General features: G+C 49.9%; 1 protein-coding gene across 2 annotated transcripts in view; it reads left to right on the top strand.

The window, feature by feature from the left end:
- RUNX1 (RUNX family transcription factor 1) overlaps positions 1–26900 on the top strand; it is a 188583-nt gene that overhangs the window by 86230 nt on the left and 75453 nt on the right. The window contains exons 3-4 of one of the 2 annotated variants that reach the window (XM_032680123.1): positions 14035–14288; positions 19507–19663. In XM_032680123.1, coding sequence (XP_032536014.1) covers positions 14035–14288; positions 19507–19663 — 411 coding nt within the window. Of the gene's footprint in view, positions 1–12077; positions 14289–19506; positions 19664–26900 lie in introns of those variants that run through there. The other variant, XM_032680124.1, reaches the window with a different exon arrangement.

Genomic DNA, 26900 nt, shown 5'->3' with positions numbered 1-26900 from the left:
CTAAATATTGAGTGGAATATTCTGTAATATTGGATGGGACATCCTGAATATTGAGTGGAATATCCTGAATATTGAGTGGAATATTCTGTAATATTGAGTGGAATATTCTGTAATATTGGGTGGAATATTCTGAATATTGGGTGTAATATTCCTGAATATTGAGTGTAATATTCCTGAATATTGAGTGTAATATCTTGAATATTGGGTGGAATATTCTGTAATATTGGGTGGAATATTCTGAGTATTTGGTGGAATATTCCTGAATATTGGGTGGAATATTCTGAATATTGGGTGATTGGGTGGGATACTCTGTAATATTGAGTGGAATATTCTGTAATATTGGGTGGAATATTCTGTAATATTAGGTCTGATATTCTGTAATATTGGGTGGAATATTCCTGAATATTGAGTGTAACATCCTGAATATTGAGTGTAATATCTTGAATATTGGGTGGAATATTCTGAATATTGGGTGTAATATTCCTGAATATTGAGTGGAATATCCTGAATATTGAGTGTAATATCTTGAATATTGGGTGGAACATTCTGTAATATTGAGTGGAATATCCTGAATATTGAGTGGAATATTCTGTAATATTGGGTGGAATATTCTGTAATATTGGGTGTGATATTCTGTAATACTGGGTGGAATATTCCTGAATATTGGGTTTATTTCAGGGCAGGTTTGTAACAAGACCGAAGTTAAAGGTCTGGAGTTGCAGCTTGTCCCTGGTCCACACTGTTCCTCTTGTCCACTCTGCTCCCTCCCTGGCACACAGATCTCACCCTGGCACACAGATCTCACCCTGGCACACAGATCTCACTCTGATCCCCTCCCTGGCACACAGATCTTACTCTAATTCCCTCCCTGGTCCACACTATTCCTCCCTGGCACACAGATCTCACTCTGGCACACAGATCTCATTCTGCTCCATCCCTGGCACACAGATCTCTCCCTGACACACAGATCCCTGTCTGCTCCTCCCTGGCACACAGATCTCACCCTGTTCCCCTCCCTGGCAAACAGATCTCACCCTGGCACACAGATCTCACCCTGGCACACAGATCTCACCCTGATCCCTCCCTGGCACACAGATCTCTCTCTGATCCCTCCCTGGCACACAGATCTCACCCTGGCACACAGATCTCTCTCTGATCCCTCCCTGGCACACAGATCTCACTCTAATTCCCTCCCTGGTCCACACTATTCCTCCCTGGCACACAGATCTCACCCTGATCCCTCCCTGGCACACAGATCTCACTCTGATCCCTTCATGGCACACAGATCTCTCTCTGATCCCTCCCTGGCACACAGATCTCTCCCTGGCACACAGATCTCTCTCTGATCCCTCCCTGGCACACAGATCTCGCTCTGATCCCTTCATGGCACACAGATCTCACCCTGGCACACAGATCTCACTCTGGTCCCTCCCTGGCACAGAGATCTCACTCTAATTCCCTTCCTGGTCCACACTATTCCTCCCTGGCACACAGATCTCACCCTGATCCCTCCCCGGCACACAGATCTCTCTCTGATCCCTCCCTGGCACACGGATCTTACTCTGATCCCTTCATGGCACACAGATCTCACCCTGATCCCTCCCCGGCACACAGATCTCACCCTGGCACACAGATCTCACTCTGATCCTTCCCCGGCACACAGATCTCTCTCTGATCCCCTCCCTGGCACACAGATCTCACTCTAATTCCCTCCCTGGTCCACACTATTCCTCCCTGGCACACAGATCTCTCCCTGGCACACAGATCTCTCCCTGGCACACAGATCTCACCCTGTTCCCCTCCCTGGCACACAGATCTCACCCTGGCACACAGATCTCTCTCTGCTCCTCCCTGGCACACAGATCTCTCTCTGCTCCCTCCCTGGCACACAGATCTCACCCTGGCACCCAGATCTCACCTACAACAAAGGGGAACAGAGGCTTTGACACAAATTCACACCTTGGTAGTGCCCGGGAGAGATTCGTGGTTGGGATCAAAGGCGGGAGGTGACAGACCTGGCAAATTAAAAGCACTCAGGAGGGAAACCACCCAAGAGGAGAAGCCCCGATTCCCATTAAAACGAAGTAACACTTTCAGAGCAATTATTTTCAGATGTTTTAAGGCCAATTCCCGGTGGGAAGGGATGCCAAGGGGAGCTGGGAATCCCACAGCAACCGGGCAGGAGATCAGCCCAGCCACATCCCAGGAATCTGGAGGGGAGGCAGCCCCGTGATTTCCCCGGGAATCTCTCCCCACATCCCCCCTTACAATTTAAACCCTTATTTTGCTGCATCCCCCCAGTGCTGTGACCCTGCCCATGCCCCCCAGCTGTGCCCAGCATTGACTGGCACAGGACACACCCCGGGGCTTGCAGATAATTCTTCGGTGGCACCCAGAGTGATGCTGAGACTGCAGAATGAGCTCTCCTTCCTAAAATTTCCAAACGAGCCCATCTCTTGCTGTAGTGGGGTATCCAGACCTGTTTTGAGCTATCCCTGGGGCTCTCAGGGTAGGTTTGGTGCCCCCAGAAGATCCTCAGACTGGCAAAGCATAAAAACTATGACCAGCTTGTCGTGGACACGAATGTCTGGGGAAGTCCTTGTTTAACTGACTGACACAGAGAGAGAGCCTGCAAACATTTACATCAGCTTAGGAGTCCCCTAAAATAATCAAGTCGTGGAATTTCCCTCGAAAAATCGAGTTGCAAAGCGGGTTTAGGTGGGAAAACGTCGTTGTGGCACCAGAAGAAAGGGGCAGTGCCAAAAGAAAAATACAAAAATACCAAAAGAAGTGAAACGGCTGGGGGGGCTCAACCCGGAGAGAAGGAGGCTCAGGGGGGAAATTCTGGCTCTGCAACCCCCTGGCAGGAGGGGGGATGTGTGGGGTGGGAATTAGAAAAGCTTCAGGAAGAAAATCCCAGAACCCCAGAGTGGTTTGGGTTAGAAAGGACCTTAAAAATCCCCCATTTCCAGGAAGGGACACCTCCCACTAGCCCGGGTTGCTCAGAGCTCCATCCAACACCTTGGCAGACTCTCTGGATAAAGACCTTTAACAACAGCAGTAAGGGGAGAAAAATATTTGTATGGTTTTGATGCTGATTTATTATAAAATCCCCAGCTAAAACCCAACTTATTTCCAACGTAAAATGAGCACTTGCCACAGAGACACATACAATCCTCTGCTGAGCTTCACCCATTAAGGCACATTTCCAATTTTAGGCTAAGCATGTGTTTATGGGACAAGTCTAGGACTGTACTAGGACTGGTCTTATCTCTGCTTGAGGTTATAATGCCTCTTTTCCTTTGAGAATAAGAATTTTATTATATATTATATTATATATTATTATATAATATAAAATGTAAATTATATAATATAAAATATATATTATATAATAATACATAATTTAACATTATATTGTATATTATATATTATATATTACATTCTATATATTATATGTTATATATTATGTTATTATACATTATATTATATTATATGTATTATATAATATACATTACATATTATATTACATATTATATTATATATAATATATATTATATATTATATTATAAATTATATTGTTATATATTATATTATATTATATTATATTATATTATATTATATTATATTATATTATATTATATTATATTATATTATATTATATACATGACATGCAGAGATCCAGGGTTGTCAAACCTCCCTGTGTTAAGTGATGCTCCAGCACCAGCTGCTGAATCGTGGAATCATGGAATGATTCAGGTCGGAAAAGACCTGAGCAAGGAATCCCATATTCATTTTAGAGGGATAAAGGAAGGACATTTGGGGATTTAACAACCTTTCTGTTTGAGAAAGCCACTGAAACGTGGGCCAAAGTCAGTAGTGATTTAGGCTTCTCTCCAAAGTTTTGTGTGTTTGTTGAAAAACAGGGTTTATGCATAAAATTCACCCATAATTAAGGGGGTTTTAATTGGCAGAGTGAGAGTCTCCCAGTCAAGAAGCCGTGGATGGTGTCCCAGAACTCCCCAGGGCAGCAGTAAAGTGCAACAGGGATGCCCAGGGAAGGAATTCCTTTATCCCAGGAATTCTCTTGAGGCTTTAAATCTCCTGCTGGTGATCCACAGAAATTTTGCAACCATTTCAATCATCAACATGACCCAGCCACTGGCACCCAGGAAAAAAGAGCCTTGGGCTGATCCCTTCCAACCCAAACCATTCTGGGATTCTCTCCATAGATCACACTCGATTTTGTCTGAAAAGTGAGCAAACCAACCCAGAGAAAGGCAAACCCCAACCATTCTGAGATTCTCTCCATAAATCACACTCAATTTTGACTGAAAAGTGAGCAAACCAACCCAGAGAAAGGCAAATCCAAACCATTCTGGGATTCTCTCCATAAATCACATTTGATTTTGACTGAAAAGTGAGCAAACCAACCCAGAGAAAGGCAAACCCAGCCCGAGTCGTTTGGATCAGGCGCGGTGGGGACGCTGCAGTCACGTTTTCCCCCATCAGCACCACGGCTAAAATGAATTATTTTGCCCCCACTGAGTACATTCAGAGCCCTGAATTTCCACCTGCTCACTCACCACTTCGCTGCAGGACTTTTTCCTTTCTATTTTTAGTTTTTCTCCCCCCATTTGCTGGGACAAGACATCGACAGTGATCCCACCAGGGCACGGAGATCAAAAGCCCCGAATGTTACAATTAGTGCTGGAGGTTGTTGTGATACCAACCTGAGGACATAAAATGCCACAGAAACACTGGGTGTGGGTGATATCATCTGCCTTAATCAGGGCATGTAATGAGCAGGGGATAATGGCACACACACAGTGTGTTTTTTAAGCCTCCAAACCAGCAAGTACTTAGTACTTTTCAACAATTTCCATTCCCTTCTCCACCCCGTCCTCCCAAGGATTTCAAGTAGTTGCCTTCTCCTCTAGGGATTAGCCACAGTAAAACCATATTAAATGACTAATTTTCCCTCCTTGGTCTTACACACACACACACACATTTTTAATTTTGAACTGTGAGGAGAAAGGCACCCAAAAGCTCTGAGTGTTTGCACAGTTCTGTTTTCCTCTAGAATTGGCCTTAAAATCATCTGGGCTTCCACCAGGCTCTGCATCCCAGCATTTTTATTTTTTTTTTTTGGCTTTGCCTCTGCTCTTTCTCAATCCTTCCCCTCCAAGGTGCTTGTCAAGCTCTGACTTGAAAAGCTCAAGTGCTGTGGGAGCTGCAGCTCCCCTGGGAGAGGATTCCCCTCCCTGTTTGATCTCAGGCCCTGCTCTTAAAACTGAACTTGTTTTACTTCACTTGGCATCTCTCACTTCTTGTCTTATCATTTTTAGCTCTTCAGAACCTGGAAACCACAGTCATGTTGTCCCCTTGGCTTCCCTTTTGCCCCAAATTATATGGATGTGTTTAATTCCTTTAGTCTCTCTTTACAGGCAGTTCCTTCCAGACCTTTAATCTCTGGAATCTTTCTCCTTCCCTGATAATCTGTAACACCCTGGCCAGGACTAAAACTGTTGTTTTCCCTGGGATTTTGAGTGCTGGGAAAATAAAACAGGACTTTCCCTCATCTCTGGGTGTGACCCCTCTGTTTCTGCACCTCCAGGGAACCTGTCCTCCCACCTGGAATGCTGCATCCAGCTCTGGGATTCCCAGCACAGGGAGGACATGGAGCTGCTGGAGTGAATCCAGAGGAGGGTCACCAAGAGGATCCCAGGGCTGGAGCAGCTCTGCTGGGAGGAAAGGCTGGGAGAGCTGGGATTGTTCAGCCTGGAGAGGAGAAGGTTGTGTGGAGACCTCAGAGCAGCTTCCAGTACCTAAAGAAGGCTGGAAAGGGGATTTTCACACAGGCAGGACAAGGGGGAATGGATTCAAACTGACAAAAAGCAGGGTTAGATGGGATGTCGGGGGGGAATTCTTCCCTGTGAGGGTGGGGAGGCCCTGGCACGGGTTTCCCAGAGAAGCTGTGGCTGCCCCTGGATCCCTGGAAGTGTCCAAGGCCAGGTTGGACACTTGGAGCAAGCTGGGCTGGTGGAAGGTGTCCCTGCCCATGGACTGGACGATTTATAAATTCCCTTCCCACCCAAACCATTCCATGATTCTGTGATGAGAACCCAAATTCCACTTTGAGGAAGGCAAAGTGCATCCCAACCACGGGAAGATGCCTTCCAATGTCTGCTCCAGAGGTGAGGGGAGCAAAGCCCACACAGGACAAACCCCCAAAGGGTATTTTTGGAGTGGAAATTTAGCTCAGTCTCTCAACAAACCTCCCAGCAAGGCTGAGCCAGCCTGACCCAGCAGGATAAGGGAGCAGGGATATCAACATTAAATCAGATTCAATCCCCCCTGGAGCAAGCAGGGAGGAAGGGTGACATGGAGAAATGTCCCCAGGGGTGGTGGCACTGGTGAGGTGCTGCAATGGTCACTCAGCTGAGCATTATTACATCCATGGGGTTAGGAAGAGTCAGGCAAAAGGTATTTTATCACCCATCCTTTTGGGCTCTGCCCAGTCTGAACTCCTCCTGTGGCTGTTGTTTGGATTCAGCCCTTCACCCAGCAAAAAGCCTTGGAGGACCTGCAACACTGGGGTTGACAGAGGGGAAAACTCACAGTTTGGCCTGTCCTGAAAATCGCCCTTCCCTGGCTGTACCTGTGCAATTTTGGTCTAGAGAGAGGGGTTTTCTGAGTGCTGGGGGAGGTGAGATGGTGGAAGGGATCTCCCTCACCTGCAGCTCCATGTCTGTGCCACCCAGGGCTCTGATATTCAGGCAAATCATTGCCCACATCCCCCCAACAGGAGCCACGTCTACCTTCTAAAATATCAGGAGTGATAAAAACATGGATTGTCCTATCTGGAAAGAAAAAGCCCCTCAGCTGCTGCCCAGGAGGAACAAAATGGGGTTTTACTCCCACTATCACCTGGGGATGGAGATGGATGAAGGGGGTGAAGGGGATGAAGGGGATAGAGAGTCTTTAGGAACATTTTCCTGGTCACAGGTAATTCGATGCCCAGGTTAAAGAATTATGATTTCCCCTCTCCTCCCCACCCTCTGCTTTGCATAAAACGAGCTGCAGCCAATTCCCTGCCCCCGGAGCAAACAACCTTCCATCAGTTCCCAGAGATCAAAGCCAAGGAGAGCCCTGGAGGGCTTTAGGAACTTCCTTCTCCTTGGAAGTGAGGGAAGTCAGATGCTGTTCACCTGTGCAGCCCCGACCACCTCACATCCCACCCTCGGTGGCATTTTGGTGCACGAGGGTAAAAAAAAAAAATAAAATAAAAAATGCAGATTTTACTGTGTGGGAGAGATCACTGCAGGAAACAAGGAGAAAATGGTATTTTTTTTTTCCCCTGCTGCCGCTTTTCTCTGGGCAACGTTTCATTATTCCAGCAGCCCCAAAATAATTTATTATGGTGCTACGATGGTTTTATTCGGGTCGGGCAGTGGAATCATGGCAATAAATATTGGCAATAAATATTCGCAGGGGTAATTCAGAGTGATAAAAATGAGTTTATAGGGGCGTTTTTAGTGTGCCTTGCTCCTGCTAGTGATGAACCAACGCCTGTGAATGAAATCTGTAAGATCGGGGATTATTTATATTTTTTTTGGAGGGTTTTAATACATATATAAAGTGAATTCAGGTGCAAGAGGCAGGAGAGACCCACTGAATAACCCCATTGATGCTCCAAACATTTAAATGCTCAAGTAATAGCATTCCCTGACGAGATTCCCGTGGTATTCCAGAGGTTGGGCACGTTTTTAAGCGTTGGCTGTAGCCAGTTCTCTGGGTTTCTCTGGGTTCTCCGTCAAGCTCTGCATTTTTTTCCCCTCCTCGAACAAACCGTTTGTCGTCCCTCACACCCCCAAACCCTTCCAAAAAAAATAAATAAAAAGTCCAGGGCTGCTTTCTTGGCCCCCGTGCAGGGGGAGCCTGTTGTACGTCGGGGTTCTTTGCGGTCCAGGTGTTCAAAATCCAGCCCGAAATTGTCGCTCCTTCTCTCCGAGGCTTTTGCTTTCCCGTAAAAAAAAAAAACCCTCGGTGTTTTGTGGTCGAGGGATCCCGTCCCAGGGAGGTAAATAGAGGTTCGCTTGCGGTTTGTTCGGGGCTGTGATGAACTGCGGTCAAAACCCAAATTTAAATGGTGTTGGAAGAGAACCGGTGGAGTTTTAACGCCCGTCGCGATTCCTGCTTCGAAAGGGATTCAAAAAGGCTTGGTCGGAGCGCAAGTCGGAGCTTTAGGGATGCTAAAAAGTCTTCTCGTGTGAGAAGGGACGTCAGCTCTGCGTCGTTTCCTTGCTTTGCCTCGTTATTGATATTCAAGCGAGCTGTTTTACTCCTTAATTCCTATTTTTTTCCAGAGTACCTGCGCGAGGGGACAGTAAATTTGCCACCTGTGAGAGTGGTAAAAGTAAAATTATAAGAGGATGAATTGAAACGAACAAAAAAACCTAAAAAAACCTAAAAAAAAAACCAAAAAACACCCCAGAAAACAACCCAATAACCCAGGTGCAGTTAGTGCTGATGGGCGCGTAAAATAAATAGCTCGATCTGCATCGAAATACCCTCACCACGGTATTTTCTCTCTTATTTGACTCCTCGACCTCCCTTGCGAGAGCTTCTGTGTAGCTAAAGAGAAAATCGCCGCGTTTATCTCCATCAACGCCCTTCATCTCGGCGTTGATAACGCTGGGAAGTTAGAGAAAACTATATTTTCCATGGAAAACGATATTCTCTTTTAAATCGCGTGCTTTTGCCCCTTTCTGTGTCTCCCCACGCGCGTCGGTCGCGTTTGTTTTGTGTTTACAACGAGGAGCTCAAATGAAGGCGGGATGCAAAACAGGGACTGAAATTCAGCTTAAAGTATTCGTTAATTTAAATACAGAATCCTCCCCGCCTCTCGACCGAAAAAACAACCGAGAAAACGCTGCGTATTTTCATATTTTAGGAGGTGCGTGCATCGGTAAAATAGCTCTTCTTATCTCTGCCACTCCCTTAAAAAGTTATCAGCCACTGAGACATCCCAGATGGCTTTGAAGCTGTGGTTTATAACAGCCATTTCCCCATATATATATATATATATATATATATGTGTGTGTGTGTGTGTGTGTGTGTGTGTGTGTGTGTTTCCCTTAAAACAGAAACGTAATTTAAATTCGGGATAATTTCAGACAGGGAAGAGTTAGCCGTGAAAAACACGGAATTAAAACAAAAAAAATTAAAAAAAAAAAAAGAAAAAAAAAGAAAAAAAAAAGAAAAGGAAAGAAAAGGAAAGAAAAGGAAAGAAAAGAAAAATAAGAAAACCACACGCAAACTTGGTGTCGAAGGGCTTCAGCCCCAAACTCGGCTGCTTCTTAAATCAGGGACCCGAAAACCGTCCCCGCGTCCTTTGGCAAAGGAAAAGAAGGAGGGAGAGGAGGGGAAGGAGGGGAAGATGAAGCTGCAAACCCGCGGTGCGGAGGGGATTAGAAGGGAGGGAGGGATGCGAGGGAACCCACGCCTGGAGCTCGTGATTTTGGGGCACCCGGCGCACCCCTGTCCCGGCAGCAGATTTGTCTCCCCCAGAGCACTCTCAGTTTAGTTGTTTAGGGTGGTTTTTTCCCCAATTTATTTGCTTTTATCCGGGATGTAGCGATGGCAGTGACCCGCTACCCGCTCCATCCCCCGCCGCCCCCACCGACAGTGGCTTCCCCAGCTCCGGAGCGTTTCCAAAGGGGGAAAACCAAGGATATCCCCCCCCCCCCCGTGTCCTGCCATCGCCCCCGGGTGGGTGGGGGGTGTCCCGGGGTGGTCTCCCGGGGGATGCGGGGATGGCCCGTGGCGGGAGCAGCTCCCGAGGGGGTGGCACCCCCCCTTCCCGGGAGTGCGCCGGGGGGCTCCTGGAAGTCTCCCGGGGGTCTCACGGGTGTGCCAGGGGTCTCCCAAGGGTGTCCTGGGGGTCTCATTGGTGTCCTAGGGGTCTCATAAGGATGTCCCGGGCGTCTCACAAGGGTGTCCCGGGGGTCTCATAAGGGTGTCCCAGGGGTCTCATGGGTGTCCCAGGGGCCTTACAAAGGTGTCCCAGGGGTCTCACAAGGGTGTCCCGGGGGTCTCATGGGTGTCCCGGGGGTCTCACAAGGGTCTCCTGGGGGTCTCCCGGGTGTCCCGGGGGTCTCATGAAGGTGTCCCAGGGCTCTCATAAGGGTGTCCCAGGGGTCTCATGGGTGTCCCGGGGGTCTCACGGGTGTCCCGTGGGTCTCATGAAGATGTCCCGGGGGTCTTATGGCTGTCCCGGGGGCCTTACAGAGGTGTCCCAGGGTCTCATGAAGGTGTCCCGTGGGTCTCATGGCTGTCCCGGGGGTCTCACAAGGGTGTCCCAGGGGTCTCATAAAGGTGTCCCAGGGCTCTCATAAGGGTGTCCCAGGGGTCTCATGGGTATCCCGGGGATCTCACAAAGGTGTCCCGGGTGTCTCACAGGTGTCCCAGGTGTCTCACAGGGCTGTCCCAGGGGTCTCATGGGTGTCCCGGGGGTCTTACAAGGGTGTCCCAGGAGTGTCCCAGGGGTCTCACAAGAATGTCCCGGAGGTCTCATGGGTGTCTCGGGGATCTCCCAAGGGTGTCCCAGGAGTGTCCCAGGGGTCTCTCAAGGGTGTCCCAGGGGTGTCCCGGGGGTCTCCCAAGGGTGTCCCAGGGGTATCCCGGGGGTCTCCCCGCTGTCCCCCCCCCGTTCCCCTCCTGCGGGGCGCTGACGTTCCGCGCGCCCCCTCCAGCGGCCGCTCGGGGAACTGCACCGAGCGCGGCCCCCGCGTGGTCCCGGCCCCGACCCCGCTCCGGGCGCGGCTCCCCCCGACCGGGGCGGTCCCGGGGGGGTCCCCCCGCCGCCACTCCCACCCACCCACCCTCCCACCCGCCGCAGCTGCTGCCGCTGCCCTTCAAAGCCCGCCCGGCCGCCGCCACGGCTGCTGAGCTGGCGGGGACGGCGGAGGGGGAGGCGACCCGCGGGTGGCCGTGGGGAGGGGCGGGGAGCTGCGGCAGGAAGGGGGGTGTTGGGAGACTTGACGGAGGGAACCCCAAACCCGCGCCAGGAGCGCGGCGGGGACGGGAGGCGGCTCCACCGAGGCGGAGGGAGAGGGTCGGGATCGCCACGATCCCAGTCTGGGTTATCCCCCCTGTTCCCAGCCCGGGTGATCGCCACGATCCCAGTCTGGGTTATTCCCCCCGTTCCCAGCCCGGGTGATCGCCACGATCCCAGTCTGGGTTATTCCCCCCCGTTCCCAGCCCGGGTGATCACCACGATCCCAGACCGGGTGATCACCCCATGCACAGCTCGGGTTATCCCCCTGTTCCCAACCCTGGTGATCGCCCCGTTCCCAGCCTGGGTTCCCCCCCAGTTCTCAGTCTGGATTACTCGACATTAGCGACCAGCACCCAAAAAAAAAAAAAAAGAAAAGAAAGAAGAAAGCAAGCCACCAACCCCAAAACCCCCCAACCCCGAGCCAGCCCGAAAGCACAGCCACGCCTCCACTCGGCATCCTCGCCACCGGCTCCGCGGGGCCCAGACCGGCCGGCGCGGCAGCGATGATGCCCGTGCGGCTGTTCCCGGCTGCTCCCGGCTATTCCCGGAGGGGTGGGAGGGATGTCCCCCGGCTGGGAGTCCGGTCCCCGGCACACCGGCTGCGCGTCCGAGGGGCCGGGAGGCGGCGGTGGCTGTCCCGGGGTCCGTCCCCCCTCCCATCCACGGGCGGGCAACGCCCCGGGGGTTGCGCGGCGAGAAGCGCGGCTGGCGGCGGACACGCGTCTGCGGCTCTGCGGGCGCCTTGCGGGTGGAAGGGGGGTGGTGGGTGAGCCACGGGCAAGCGGGGCCCGCGGGCAGAGCCGGGGGTCGCGCCTGAGCATCCCTCCCCCCCGCCGGGGTGGGCGCGGAGCCCCCCGCGCGTGTCCGCGGCTCCCCGGGGGTGGCGATGCCGGTGTCCCGCACACCCCGCGCCGGTTCCCGGAGCCCCCGTCCCGCGGGCCGCGCCCCGTGCGGGCGTGATTGGCCGGTGCCCTCCCCCGTATGCAAAGCAGGCGGGGGAATGACATTCCCCGCACTCCTCCCGCCCGCACCGACTCGCTCCCGGCCGCCTCCATCCATCCCGGCCGCGGCGGGCGCCGGGCGGGACGCGGCACACGGGATACGGGACACGGGACACGGGACCCCGCGCTCCCCACGCGTGAAGACCCCGCGATCTCTCTCCGCCGCGGGAATGCGCTTTCTCCGAGCACTCCTGCCTAACCCCGGCCGGCAACCTGTGGGCTGATCTTCTTCCCCCTCGGCAACCTGTGGGCTGATCTTCTTCCCCCTCGGCAACCTGTGGGCTGATCTTCTTCCCCCTCGGCAACCTGTGGGCTGATCTTCTTCCCCCTCGGCAACTTTTCGGGCTGATCTTCTTCCCCCTCGGCAACTTTTTGGGCTGATCTTCTTCCCCCCGGCAACTCTGGGGTTGCCCTTCGCCCGGTGCTTCCCGGCTGCCTTCTCCTCGTCGGGCTCCTCCGCCGCCTCCCTTTGCGGAAGGAAAGCTTCCACTCCTTCAACAGCAGTGATTTTGCTGGGTGGTTTTTCTTATTTTTTATTTTTTTTTTTTTTTTAACTGTGGCTGGCGGCTTTTGGTTTTCCGTGTGTGTGTGTCTGTGTGTGTGTGTCTGTGTGTGGGGGCTTTTCGGAGCAGGCTGGCGATGTCCATCCCGCTGGACGAGAGAAAAGCCATGTTTCCGAGAGCAGGCTTCCACCTGCTGCGGTTCAAATACTGTTAAGCAGCCGGTTTCTGTGGCCGAATTAGAGGAAGACGGTCTCAGATACTAAAAAAAAAAAAAAGGAGAGAGAGAGAGAGAGAATTGGCAATGAGTGCCGAAGTTGTTGCAGACTGTTGGTTTGACTGCTGAGGAGGACGTGAGTGGGAGAGAGAGAGCGCTGTTGCACACACAAAACCACAGAGAGAACCCACAATTTAACCAACATCCCCAAACCCAAGTTTTCGGCTGTGGACCTTTTAGCCTCAGAGCTTGCGATCGGCTGCGACCTTTCTTTAAACCGATGAAAGGCGTTACACCAAAGATAGAGATTCGAGGCTCGAATGCAATGCCCTGAGCTTTTCTTTTTTCACCTTTTTTTTTTTTTTGCCTTTTTTTTTTGCGCAAGAATAATCGAGAGGTCATGACACGACTACTCTTAGAGAGACGCGAACCAAACTACTGAAGCTCATTTTCAAGGCTGCTTAAAAAAAAAAAAAAAAAAAAAAAAAAAAAAAGAAAGAAAAAACTCGCAGAGAACATTAATGGATTCCTGTTGTGTTTAAATTCTCTACAGATTATACTGTAAATATTTTATGAAGTCCGGTATATGTGTGTGTGGTTGCGTGTGTGGACGTGAATATATATATACACAGTTGTAGCCAGCTGACCTTTGATCACCAAGTCTCGCTCTCGTACCGCCTTCTCTGAAGACAACCCCGAATTTCCCTCTCGAAAAGAGCCATTTTTTGCCCGCGGAAGACGCCGCTGTGGTTTATTTTCTCTTGGGACTGTAGAAAAATCACCTGGAAGAAACCGATAGGCGGCTGGCAGGGAAGCCCAGGCTTTGCGCGTGTTTCTTGTTACTTGGTCGCCTCCCTTCTTCTTTTTATTTTTTTTTTTTTCCTTTTTTTTTCCCCTTGGGGAGTTTGGAATGAGCTTTCTCCCCGAGAACTTTTCGTGGCCCGGCCGCGGACTCGATGGGCGGTAAAGCCCCGCACGGACGCCCCTTGGGTTTATCGGATTAACGTGTTCGTTCCGCCGCTCCAGGGAGCCAAGAGTTAAGTCTGGGCGCGCTCTCTCTATATCTCAGCAAAAAAAAAAAAAATTAACTTCGGGGACTGGCGTAGAAACGAGTTTCCCGCGGGTCCTCGGCCCGTCTCCGTTTATGTTGGTCCCCAGAGAGCGGCTCGCCGAAGAGTTGCGCTCGCCTCGCTGTTCTGTGAGAACTCCGTGGAGGTCCCTCACTCAAAAGGCTTGTTGTGATGCGTATCCCCGTAGATACCAGCACCAGCCGCCGCTTCACGCCGCCCTCCACCACGCTGAGCCCGGGGAAGATGAGCGAGCCGCTGGCGCTGCCCGGCGCCGAGCACGGCGGGGCTTTGCCGGGGAAGCTGCGCGGCGCCGACCGCAGCATGGTGGAGGTCCTGGCCGACCACCCCGGGGAGCTGGTGCGCACCGACAGCCCCAACTTCCTCTGCTCCGTGCTGCCCACCCACTGGCGCTGCAACAAGACGCTGCCCATCGCCTTCAAGGTACGTCCGCCCGAGCCCCAAAAACAGCGCGTCGGGGGACAAAAGTGGGGAGGAGAGGGATGGAGGGATGGGGGACGGCCTGGGCACCCCGAGGACGGGGGGTACGGGGCGCTCCGAGCCGCGCCCGGGCAGGGATGGCTCGCTCCGGTGGTCCGGCTGCGCCTCCTTCCACCCTTCCTCCCATCCTTCCTTTCACCCTGCCTTCCACCTTTCCTTCCAGCTTTCCTTCCACCTTTCCTCCCACCTTTCCTTCTAGCCTTCCTTCCACCTTTCCTTCTAACCTTCCTTCCAGCTTTCCTTCCACCTTTCCTTCCAGCTTTCCTCCCACCTTTCCTTCTAGCTTTCCTTCAACCTTTCCTTCTGGCTTTCCTTCTAGCTTTCCTTCCATCCTTCCACCCATCCATCTGCCCTTCCATCCCTCTCTCCATCCTCCCTCTCCCGCCCGGGCTGCGGGCAGGAGCGAGCGCTGGCAGCTGAGGAATGCGATGGGCTGGGAAGGCTCTCTCCAGCCGCTGCCTCCCTGCTCTCCCCATTCATAACTCCGGCTCTGCTCAAGGGAGAGGAAAAAAAAAAAAAAGGAAAAAAAAAGAAAGAAAAAAAGCCGGAGCCGAGGAGTTTGGCTGCCCTGGGGACCAGATGCCGCAGCCCGCTGCAGACGGATGCAGGCGGCTGGGAGCTGAAGGAGCCCCCGGAGCTGAAGGAGCCCCGGGCTCGCCCAGAAGTCGCCCACGGCGGTGGCGGGTCCCTCTGCCACCCACGGGGAACACCCACCCTCCTCCACCGGCCCCGCTCGGGAGGCGCCGCGTTTCCCCTGCCAGGGGGGGAAAAAACCCCATCAAACCAACCCACCAACAGTCCAAAAGGCATATTTCCTTTTTTTTTTTTTTTTTTTTTTTTTTAATTGGCTGGTTTTAATAATAGTAAAAAACCGAGGCCTAACCTTGGGCAGACCCCGCGGCCGCTCGGGGTTCTCCAGTTTCCAGAGTTCCTCGCTAAATCCGAGGAGAAAAGATGGGGAGGAGGGAAGGGGAGAGGGTATCCCGGCTCCCTCCTGTCCCGGGCCGCCGGGACCCTGCCGAGCGGTGCCTCCCGGGTGCTTGTCGCTCTTTCCAGCCTTCCCGTTACCGGGGTTCGAGTAAAATTATCCTCCCCTCGGAGTAAAATTATCCTCCCCTCGGAGTAAAATTATCCTCCCCCCGGTCACGCTCTTTTTTTAACCCGGGTCTGCCGCTGACTTCTTGAACGCGCTGCTTTTCTTGCTCCCGCTGCAGATAGGCTTCCGAGCAAGGAAAGGAAAAGGTAATTATTCTCGTTATCCTTTTATCCGAGGCGGGAGCCGCACAGACACGCAGCTGCCGAGGAGCCCCGGGGTTAGATTTAGGATCGGGATTTGTCGGGTTCGCGCTTTCTTTTGCGGTCACTCCCAAACCCCGACCGCCTCGGTACAACTTTGTGTTTGAAGGCCACCAGACTCGAGTCTTTTCCGGTGGCTTTTTGGGGAGAGGAGAGACGAGGGAGAAGGGAATCAGCTCAGCTCCCGGAGCTTCGGGAAATCCCGCTGACGAGGCAAAACGTTTATTATGTCTGGTCCTCTTGTTTTACGCAGATAGGAGTCTGGGGAAAATGGGAGGAACTAATCGGCAGGGTCACTTCCTAAATTCCCACATTTAGATTAATTATTACACTGTTACCCAGTGCTAATTGCTCGGGAAGTTCAGCTCCTGGAAGGCAGGGAAAAGCCGCTCCGCCCCGCCGGGAAGGGAGATAAGAGGAGTTCCCGGTGTTCCTTTTTTTCCTGGGGGATCCCTGTGGCCAAAGGCCCCGGTGGCGGGTCCCCGCGGGGCCACGAGTGTCACCGTCCCAGCCCCGGGCATCTCCCGGCGGGGACCGGGATGGAGAAGGGACAGGAGAGGTGGCTCTTCCCACTCCTGCCCGGCCGAGCCGGCAGCGATTTTGGGATTCTCCTCTGGAATGGGGGCTTTTGGAGGCAGGGACTGTCGTGGTTATGTGGAAATTGCGGGAAGCAAAGCCAGGGGGTTTCGAGAGATGCCCAACGCCGCTCCCCCCGCCCGCAGCCGCGTTCACCGGCAACTTCTCCAGGAGTTTGTAACAGCGGGATAATTCAACCCGAGAGAAAAATAATAAATCAAAACATCCCCCCCCCCAAAAAAAAAAACGGGAAAAGGTTTCCTTAGGAGCCCCTGGAATGGTGGGCTGGGAGGCACCTGCTCCTCGTCTTCGCCTCCCCCCAAAATTCTCTCTCTGTGGATTGCCCAGAAACGAGTCCTGGAATAATTTGCCACGTGTAAAACAAGCTTGTTGGGTTCCGACTAAATACTGAATATTCGCAAAGGCATTTTTAAAAGTCGTGGGGTGTTGTTCTTTGGGTTTTTTTCAGACGATTTGGACCAGGAATTAGAAAATTCGGATCAGGTGGTTCCTTTGCATCTGACAAAAAAGCGCTGAGTTTTATCAGGTGTTTGTTAACAACCATTGCATGAACAAAAAGAGAGAGATGGAGAGTTTTCTCTTCATGTTTCCTTAGAAAAAGTCATTCGTGATGTTTGATCAGGACGCTGTTTCAAACCACAATTAAAATTTCCAGGCTTTTTTCCACCCTAAATTAAAGAATGATTCTGAGAAACTTAAAAATTATTATATAATAGCTGACAAGCTGCTATAGAAATTCACTGTCCAACTGCTGCTAAGAAAGAATCTAAATCTTAATTTAAAAGGCCAATTTGGTTTGACTGATGCGGGAGAAGTAGGTAATTTAGATACCCGACAGACCTGCAACGCTGATACTCTTCTCGCTTCTCTGGCAACACACATTTTTTAGAGGTAAAGAGTGCAACAAAGTCCTTGATAACTCCAGTCAGCAAGTCTCAGCTTATCTGTTTAGTCTGTTTTCTAATGTAAATGTTTGTATTTCTGTTTCTATTGTCTGTGACTTTTAACTCCAGTTTCTTTTCTGGGCTGTGGCAGCTTTAGACTCGTTTCTGATTTTTTATTTTTTTTTTTCATCGAGGTTACCTTCGGTGAGATTTGGAAACCGTGGTGCTTCAAAATATTTGCTCTGTCAGGGCCAACTGCCCCCGGATTCACAAAAATGTTTTGTGGACGCTTAAAATCCCAGAATATATTTCCTTAAATGAACGTGCAAACATTTGCATCGCAGGGCAATGCCCTGATTTTTTTCCCCTTTTTTTGCCTTTCTTGTGCCTGGGATACAAGTGCTTGGATTAAGGTTTTAGGGTGTTTTTTTAAGAAGTGAGTGGCTTGAGTTGGAAGTTGATTGTGAGACTGTGCAAGGAGAAGAGTGTGAGCTTAAGCATTTTGAATAGGGACTAATTTAGGCCAAAATCAGGGAAATTTGGAAAGCCCAACGCTGAGCAGAGCACAGGCCCCAGGAACACATGTTGGAACCCAGAGGAGAACAAAAAAACCCAGCAGGCTGGGCCAGGGAGGAACGGGGAAGAGGAAGTCAAAATGGAGACGTAAAGAGGGAATTTTGAGCCAGTGAGCTGAAGTTTGCATGTGGAAGTGAAAATAAGGGTTACTGGTGGCAAAAGGGAGAGCGCAGAAGTGAGAAGCTCGGCCTCCCGTGGAAGGAAAGGCTGGGAAACACCTGAGGCTGGAGGCTTCTCCCAAATCCTGGGAGGTGGCTGTGGCTGGGGAATAAAAAATCAGGGATTGATGGAGCAAAGGAGCTGCTGATCCCGTTTGGAAAGGACACATGTGGTTAGAAACCGAGTGAGAGAGAGAAAACCAGGCCGTGAGAAGCTTCGGCCGATTCTGACCGCCTGGATGTGAGCTAGAAAATTCTAAGAGGAAGGAAAAATATCGAGCTGCAGCTCAGAGGGCACGGTGAAGGGCTGCTTCCTCTTAGAATGTGCAAAAGAGGAATTAAAAACTGGCTGGATTTTTCTTTAATCTTTTTTTTATTATTATTATTTGTGGTAAGAGTCGTGTAGACTTAATCGGGGGAACGGCAGTGTAAAAACAACATACAGGGGACCAAACCCAAGCTCTTATTTTTGCCAGAGTCAATGGAGAGACACCCCAAATACCCATTGGGTTGCAGCAGGGTAAAGCTGTTCAGAGGATTCCATCCTGCTCGAGAAATTGCAGTAAAAACCAATTTTTTCATTGTTTGATCGGTGTGAACGGCGTAGATACAAGTCAGAACATTTAAGATTAGAAACCTTTAGGTCTCTCAGGTCGTTGCACCAAAAATTCAGTGAATCTCGTGCTCCTAAATGTTTGTTTGATGTTGGCACCAAGGAGCTCCAGCACAAGCATTTGGGGCTGGGTAAAGCTTTTGGGCACATTTCCTTGGTTCAGATCATGGTTTCCATCCATCAGGTGAGGCCTGAAGTCAGTTATTTGCTTTTAAAGGGGAAAAAAAAGAAGTTGTTCACTAATTTGAGATTAAACATTTGATTGAGGCCTGATTTTCCCACGGATTTACCCTGAATTTATGCTGGGACAGCTCTGCTAAGAGCTACTGCTGTAAACAAGCCCAGCAGCAGGTCCTGTTCGTGGGATTTATGTACTGAAAATTACAGATGTATGTTTTGGAAAGCTGATTTCATGTATTTTTCATCTCAGAGTGCACATCTCGCTGGGTATTCCAGGGGCACATCAGTGCAAAACTTTCCGGTCCAGTTGTTAAGAAAAACAGGGTTTGAAACGGTGGGAAATCCACGACGAGGAGTAAAAAAAGATGCACCTTATATAATATTATTGTGGTAATATCATAGATGCAATGATATATAAAAAAAAACAATCAGTCTTTCAGATCCTTCAGGAAATTCAGGAAAGGTGGGGAAGAACAGTGGAAAAGAGTTGGGAAGCATTTTAGTGCAGTAAGAGGTCAAAAACCAGCACTACTGACCCCACTCAGCAGTGAGCCTACACGTAACTTGTCTGCTCAGAGTTAAAACTCTACCATCAAAATTGCAAAAAAAAAAAAAAAACATTTGGCTTGATTAAAGAACGACAAAGTGGACAAGGTTTTGGGGAAGAAGAGGATTCCCATTGCAGCAAAGTAGGAACGGAAACGATTCCCGTCTTCCCAAAAGAGCTTCTTAGACTTAGGCTTCTTAAGACTTCTTAGACTTCTTAGACTTCTCCACCCAGATTTTTGCTGTTGCTGCTGCTTTTTCCTTTTTTTTTTTTCTCCCAGCTGAGGGGGTCTCGCTCCTTGATTTCGCAGGTGGTGGCCCTGGGGGACGTCCCCGACGGGACGCTGGTGACGGTGATGGCCGGGAACGACGAGAACTACTCGGCGGAGCTGCGGAACGCCACGGCCGCCATGAAGAACCAGGTGGCGCGGTTCAACGACCTCCGCTTCGTGGGCAGGAGCGGGAGAGGTACCTCTTTGCTCTCAGCTGCACCCCCCCCTGCTCACCTGGGCACGGCAAATTCCCGGGGGTGGGCTCGCGGGGGGCCGCTTCCGAAGGGTGGTTTCCTTCGTTTCGCCGTTGCCCATGCCCTCGGCGTCGCTTCGGGTTTTCGAGCGGCGAAATCTCGGTTGGGGAAAAAAAAAAACCAACAACAACAAAAAAAAAAAAATCAAAACCTCACAGTGAGTGGCATTTTGACTCCTGGAGATGCCCCTGTTGGTTTAGGGCAGTGCGGTGTTACCTGTGGTTAAGCTCACGTGGCGTGTTTTGAGTTTAAAAATGAGAATTTTCATCTTCTGTAGGGACTCGCGATGGGGTTCCCCTTCCGGTTTCTACAGCAGAGTGAGTCTCTCTCAATATTCCCTGCACAGTACAAATATCTCCTGCGTACATCTGAAAATTCTGCAGGTTCATCCCGACCTGCTGAAGGCACAGGGCATGTTTTTTGTCCTGTTTTCCCCCCAGGATGCACCAGTCCTGTTAGTTAATGTCTGCTGCAAAGTGGATGGGAGAGAACAGGCAGAACAGAGGGGTTTGATACCTGGCTTGCTCTATCTCTGCCATAACCAGTAATTACTGGTATGTAAGTAAAAAGGCCTTTGGAGCATCAATAACAAACAGGATTTGGAGTTGACTTGGGCTGGGACTACTTAAAAATGTCATCTGGAAGCTGCAAACAGAACCCGACGCGTGCGGCTCACGCCGCCCGTGGGTGGGGAGGTGCACAGAGCTTGACCCAAAAAAAAACCAACATAAAGACCCTTTGCAGCTTCACCCTTTGGCTCCAAGCCATAATCTTAAACCCCATAAATTCCAAACCACCACGTTTACCGTCCTATTAGTTTATTTTAAGTGTTTCCCTTAAGGGGAGTTTGGGGAGGTTCGGTCAGACCCGCGGAAGAGAAGCCAGCGAGTTGTTGCTGCTCAGAGGGAGCTCAGAAGAAAGATCAGCCTCTCTCTCTCTCTTAAGGTCAAGGATGAAAAACTGTCACATCTCCTGTGTGAATTCATGTGATGTTTACTTATGTTTGGGTTTAAGTAAAAGTGGCAGGTTTTCGTGGTGTTCCAAACACCACGGTGTTGTTCCAGGACGATTCGGCGCCGTAACGCTCGCAATTCCAAGTGAGAGCAGCTACTGCACTTCAGTAGGTTTCCTTTCAGAGCAACCTGTGTCTCTCAGAACCAGATGGAATGCTCCTGAGGGGTTGCTGATCCATCCTGACCGTTTTCCCTTCCCTCTCTCCCCGTGTGAGCATCCGACCCGGCGCCCGGTGTGCGGTTGCCCGCGTGGCCCTTCGGGAGAGTTACAAGGGTGACCCACTTCTGCTCACTCACTCCCCAGGTGTTTTGCTCCCCAATGGGAGATGGGTCAGGCTTCTTCAGAGCAAGGAAGTGATGCTGATTATACACCACAGCCTTTATTTCCCTTTGAAGATCCCCTTCCAGTGTAAATACGGTCGCAACGGTGGCAGAGCGCGGCCCCGCCGAAACGTCGTGCAAGCAGTAAATACTTTACAGGAATAAAACACCAACCCAGCTCCTCTGTCTCTCCTGCAGCATTTTTAGCTGAGGATACAGAGGCAGATGTCTTTCAAATTGTGTTGTTTGGGCCGTCTTCAAATGCACTCGGTGGAAAACACCCGCAGCTGAGAACGTAGCTTCATAATGCTAGCAAAGAATAATAATAGGGTAATGCAGAGAAAATTATATCCATTTACTGAAAACATGAGGGATGCTGTAATGTCTGAAAGTATCAGTCATTAAACGTGTTCATTTGTTATATTAAAGGTACCACCTTTTCAGTAAATGGAATTTGCATTATGATTCAGAGATGACTGTTTAGAAGATTCAAATGAATAGCTGGCAGAGTGGCGGAGAAGCTAATAAAAACAAACCTGTAGTTCAGTTCCTGGCCATGGTAATGAAGCTAGAAATCATAACAGTGAACTGTGTGAGTCTCAAGGTCAAAATCCAGCAGCTGAGAGAAAACAGTCCCTATTCATGCAGCAAAGCCTGGCAGGGAGCACCGTGGAGCCCCTTACCCTGCTGGGAGTGGTTGCCAGTAGCTGGTCACTCGCCCCCAAGACTTAAACCTTGCCCATGGTGTGATATCCAGGGGCTCAGGAGCCTTTGAGCAGTGGAGTGAGCTGGGAATGCTGCGTGCTATTAGTCAGGCTTGGAGGTTAAATCTCATCACCTGCACTGGCCACCCATCTCTGGAGCAGTGACTAATGTATGCTTTTGTTTACTCCTGAACAGGGGATTGTTTTCCAAAGGTGGGGATTGTTTGCACTCAGTACGGGATTTCTGAGGTGCTGTTCTGTTGAATTTGTATAAAGCCTAAAGCAGAAAGAAGGTGGCTGCTTCAAAGGGCATTGCTTCCTTTGATACCTGGCTGGAGGAAAATTAACCCAAACTTTGTTTGCCGTGTAATATTTGAGCTCGAACAAGTTCAGCTGCCACCAGTGATAATGCGATGCCAGGAGCGTTGTGTGAGCAGTGACTGAGAGTTCACATTGGTTATGGGCAGAGTGGAGGCTCCTTGTGTTCACCAGGTGATTTTAAATCCCTGGTGGAGAACAAGGAATGGCTTGGAGTGGTGACAGTTCCCTCTTCACCCGTATCACCCCCCAGCCCCATTAAAATCCCATCGGAGCCAACAGCTCCCTCCCTTCTGAGCAGGAAATTCTCATTCTTGACACTCTTAATAACCAGTTTAAACTTCCTTCTGTGGCCCTTCAATGAAATCTAGCAAGGCAGCCTGTGTCAGACATTAAGACATCATCCACATTTTCCTCCTGGATGAGGGAGGGTCACAGCAAGTCCCCCAGAGCAGAGGGATTTATTTCTCCCAACCGATATTTGGCACCAGCCAAAACTTCGAAGCTCCCAACCTGAGTTTCAGCATCGTTTCGTGTGGTTGCCCCGTGTTGCTCAGCCCATGTTGCTGTTCAGAATTAAAAAAACCCCAAGCCCTTGATTTTTCCTGAGCCCCAGAATGGGAGCTGAGGTTGTCACGGGTCGCCCGAAACCTGGAGATGTTGTATAAAGGCAATTTGGCTCCTTTTCCTGAACAAAACAGATTTACACTGGGCTTGGCTGGGCTCCAGAGTGACTATTCCTCACCCTGTTTTGAGAATGCTACTGGGCAAACCTGCCTGTCTGGCTTGGAAGTGATTTCTGAAAGGAAAATGTCGTTTTTAAAGCTTGACCCAATCTCAGTCTCCTCCCCCCCCCCCCTTTTCCTGATTACCTGGTTAAACCAAAATTAATCTCTATTTTTCGCCCTCCATTCATAAACACCTCAAGCTTCAAAATGCTGCTGCAACATATCCTGTTTTCTTAGTGTACAATGAACCGGTTTAGGTTGCTGTGATGAAACACATCTGATGCAAAAAAGAAGTTCACTGGGTAAAATTAAAAATAAATAGTTATTTTGGAGAGGGAAAGCTCCGTGGCCTGGGTGAGCACGACATATTTTCCTCATGGAATCACTAATCCCAGTAACTATCTATTCTTTGCGGGGCCGTAACATTCCAAAAACCCCAACAAATAAACATGTTTTCCAGATGAAAACGATTATTAATAGGTTATCATAATAGTAGCTAATGGAGAGGTGCCTTGGCTTGCTGCAGGAGATCTCAATCTGAGAGCTGGAGCTTTGTTTTTCAGCAAGGCCTTCTCAAAACTGACTCTTGGAGAGGGCTGGAAATTAAGGCTCCCTATATATTACCTACTATCTCTCAGGATTGGAGCCACGAGTCAGTTTTGTGGTGGTTTTCAGCCTCCACAGAGCCAGAGAAGGTGTAGCTGGAAGGAGAACACGAGGGAGGGATATTACCGAGCACAATCAGAAGTTTTTGCCATCAGGACTCTTCCTTCTGGATACAATTTTCGGGAGGGAAAAAAAAAAAAACCAATCAGTTTAAGCTGGAATCACAAAAATACATAAACCCCAGAAACTACTGGCCTGGATTCCGAGTCCAATTATTTTTATTGGTCTTCTGAAGTCAGAATTTTGTTCCTTCTGTGCAGCTTCGCTTCGTGGCCGCTTTATTTGAGCATTTGGTTGAAATTTGCGGTGGTTTTATTAATTTTTTTTTTTTTTTTTTTTTTGCTTGAACGCATTCAAAATCGTAAAAGTATGTGCAAAACAGAGGAGGATGCTATTCAACAGGGTCGTAAAATCAGTATTAAGCAGGCGTCCGGGTTCTGGTCCAAGCCTTTGGAATGTTTCAGGGGCCGTGGTATCGGATCCCGGAGTAACGACGAGCGGCGCTCGCCAGGCGGGATGGAAACGGGAGAAATCCAAGGAAAAAGAGGCAGCTGATGGAGTTCCAAAACAACCAGTTGTTTTTACGTTGGGCTGATAAGGATGTGGCATCAGCAGGATGGTACAGACACCGGGAGGGCAGTTTGGCCACAGGGAGATGGGCAGTTCCTTTGGATATTGGGAAGGAATTCCCAGCTGGGAGGGTGGGGAGGGGCTGGGATAGAATTCCCAGAGAAGCTGTGGCTGCCCCTGGATCCCTGGAACTGTCCAAGGCCAGGTTGGATGGGGCTTGGAGCAACCTGGGCTGGTGGAAGGTGTCCCTGCCCACGGTAGGAGATGGGACTGGATGAGCTTTAAGGTCCATTCCAATCCAAACCATTCTGGGATTTTATGAAAGAAAGGGGCTGTGCCACTGACCCACACTGTGAGAGGGTCAATATTAATGACAGGGACTCTTCTCCCTCCTATCTACTCTGAATGGTGAATTTTTCTCTAAAAGACAGAGCCCAGAAGTGATCATTTTATTTTCAAGTGACTTACAGTTTTCTTAATTGTGCTATTAATTTGAATCAAGATTTCTGTTTAATCTGAGTGGCAGTGGGAGAGTTCAGGTTCTGGTGCAGAGGAAGAACTGAGGGAGTAGATTGTGATAATGGGGAAGGATTCAGTGAGCAGGTTCTGATAATGGGGAAGAATTCGGTGAGCAGATTCTGATAATAGGGAAGAATTCAATGAGTAGGTTCTGATAATGGGGAAGAATTGAGGGCGCAGGTTCTGATAATGGGGAAGGATTCAATGAGCAGGTTCTGATAATAGGGAAGGATTCAGTGAGCAGGTTCTGATAATGGGGAAGAATTCAGTGAGTAGATTCTGATAAAGGAGAAGAATTCAATGAGCAGGTTCTGATAATAGGGAAGGATTCAATGAGCAGGTTCTGATAATGGGGAAGAATTCAGTGAACAGGTTCTAAAAATGGGGAAGAACTCAGTGAGCAGATTCTGATAATGGGGAAGAATTCAATGAGTAGATTGATAATGGGGAAGAATTCAGAGAGTGGATTCTGATAAAGGAGAAGAATTCAATGAGCAGGTTCTGATAATAGGGAAGGATTTAATGAGCAGATTCTGGTATGAAGGAAGAATTCAGGGAGCAGATTCTGGTATGGATGAAGAATTCAATGAGCAGATTCTGGTATGAAGGAAGAATTCAGGGAGCAGATTCTGATGTGGATGAAGGATTCAGTGAGCAGATTCTGGTACAGGGAAAGAATTCAGGGAGCAGATTCTGGCATGGAGGGCCCGATATCTGTCTCAAGCTCAACACCCTGGGTCAGCTTTAGGTTGATCATCAAACCCATCCCTCTCAAGGTGATGGCTCCCTCAGGACTGGCTTTTGGGATGTAGTAGCAGCAGGAGGAGAGGAGAGGAGAAGCCTTTCCCACTGCCCGAGTCCAGGGCACAGCCGGGTCCAGTTGTGTAAGAAAACACACATGTGGTGCTGCCCCACCAGGGGTTGGACTCCCCAGACATCATGTGGGCCCCCCGAGGCTGAGCACGACCGTGGCTGCCTCTGCCAGCTCCCAAACACTCTCTGCTGGGTTACTTAAAATTTTCGTCCGGGTGAAAAAAAAAAAACCCTCCCGCTCCCAAAAGCGTCAACAGGAGAAAAATAATGGCAGAGCGACTTGGAGAACTTCCTGTCTCCGGGAGCATTACTGCTGTAAACAGGGGCCATGCCAAGTGCTGAACCACTGCCCTCAGTCCAATAACAATAAATCTATTTTTTGGTGCTGCACAGCTCTGCCTGTACGATTTTTGAAGCGACGGGGATGAGGCAGACGCCGTCCTAGGAGAGTTTTCTCCTCTTTTTTTTTTTTGTTTTCCCCAGTGATAAAAGGAGTTGGGCTTCCCAGAAGTTACATAGTTTCAAGGGATCTGTTTGCCCTTCAGCAGCTTTGGTTTTGTTTGTTTGTCTTTTTTTTTTTTTAATTTGTTTTTATTTTGCCGTTTTTGTTTTCGTGTGCCACCCTTCAGAACTCCTCCAGTTCTGGCAAAAACGTGTTTATTTTTGGGTGTAGCTCTACGTGTGTGTACCCGTATCACAATTCCAAGAGCAGATGGTATTCTGTCATCAAAAGAAAATCATTCTGGGGGATAAATCAGGACCCTGGCTCCGGGGCTGGCTAGAGAACTTGAGCAGAAGTGAGGATGCTGCAAATCAGTGGCTTACAATTGCTGTCAAGAGTCTTTTCCAGCACAGTCATGTGCAGAAACCCTCATCAGTCTGAATTATCTCTGCTCCCTTCTAAAAACCCTTCAGTAAAAAAAACCCTTCAGTAAAAAAAACCCTTCAGTAAAAAAAAAACCTTCAGTAAAAAATCCCTTCAGTAAAAAAATCCCTGCAGTGAAAAAATAGACTTCTTTTTTTTTTTCTATTACCTTAATGCTGTGTGACTCTCCTCCACCCCTTTTGCTCCCATCCTGCTTTCTCACTGTTTTTCCCTTAGGATTATTTCCACACACTTTTCTCAGCCTCTCCAAATCATTCCCTTTGTCCCTTTCCCTCCTTCCTCCGTTGATGGTATTCCTTGCCTCAGAGAGCTGCAGGTTGGGATTCCCGTGGGAGCCTTTAGCACCAGAGCAGGCTTTGGCCTCAAAAAAGGATGCAAGGAACTATCCCAAATCCCTTTTGCCCTTTCCAAACATTCCCTGTGAGGATGAGGAGCTACCTGCTGCGTGGGGCAGGGAGCGAGCGGGGAGAGAGGGAGGAGGTTCTGGAGGCCCAGGAGAGGAGAAGGAGGAGGAGGAGGAGGAGGAGGAGGAGGAGGAGGAGGAGGAGGAGGAGGAGGAGGAGGGAAGCAGCTGCTTGGAAGGCTGGATGCCATAAGAGCTCTTGAGTGGGGCGGTTCTTGGAGCACATCAGCTCCCTGAA

Source organism: Chiroxiphia lanceolata, chromosome 2 (assembly GCF_009829145.1).
Source record: "Chiroxiphia lanceolata isolate bChiLan1 chromosome 2, bChiLan1.pri, whole genome shotgun sequence".
NCBI classification, from domain to species: domain Eukaryota; kingdom Metazoa; phylum Chordata; class Aves; order Passeriformes; family Pipridae; genus Chiroxiphia; species Chiroxiphia lanceolata.
Note: the sequence above shows the minus strand (reverse complement) of the source record. Positions and strands in the feature narration are given on the sequence as shown.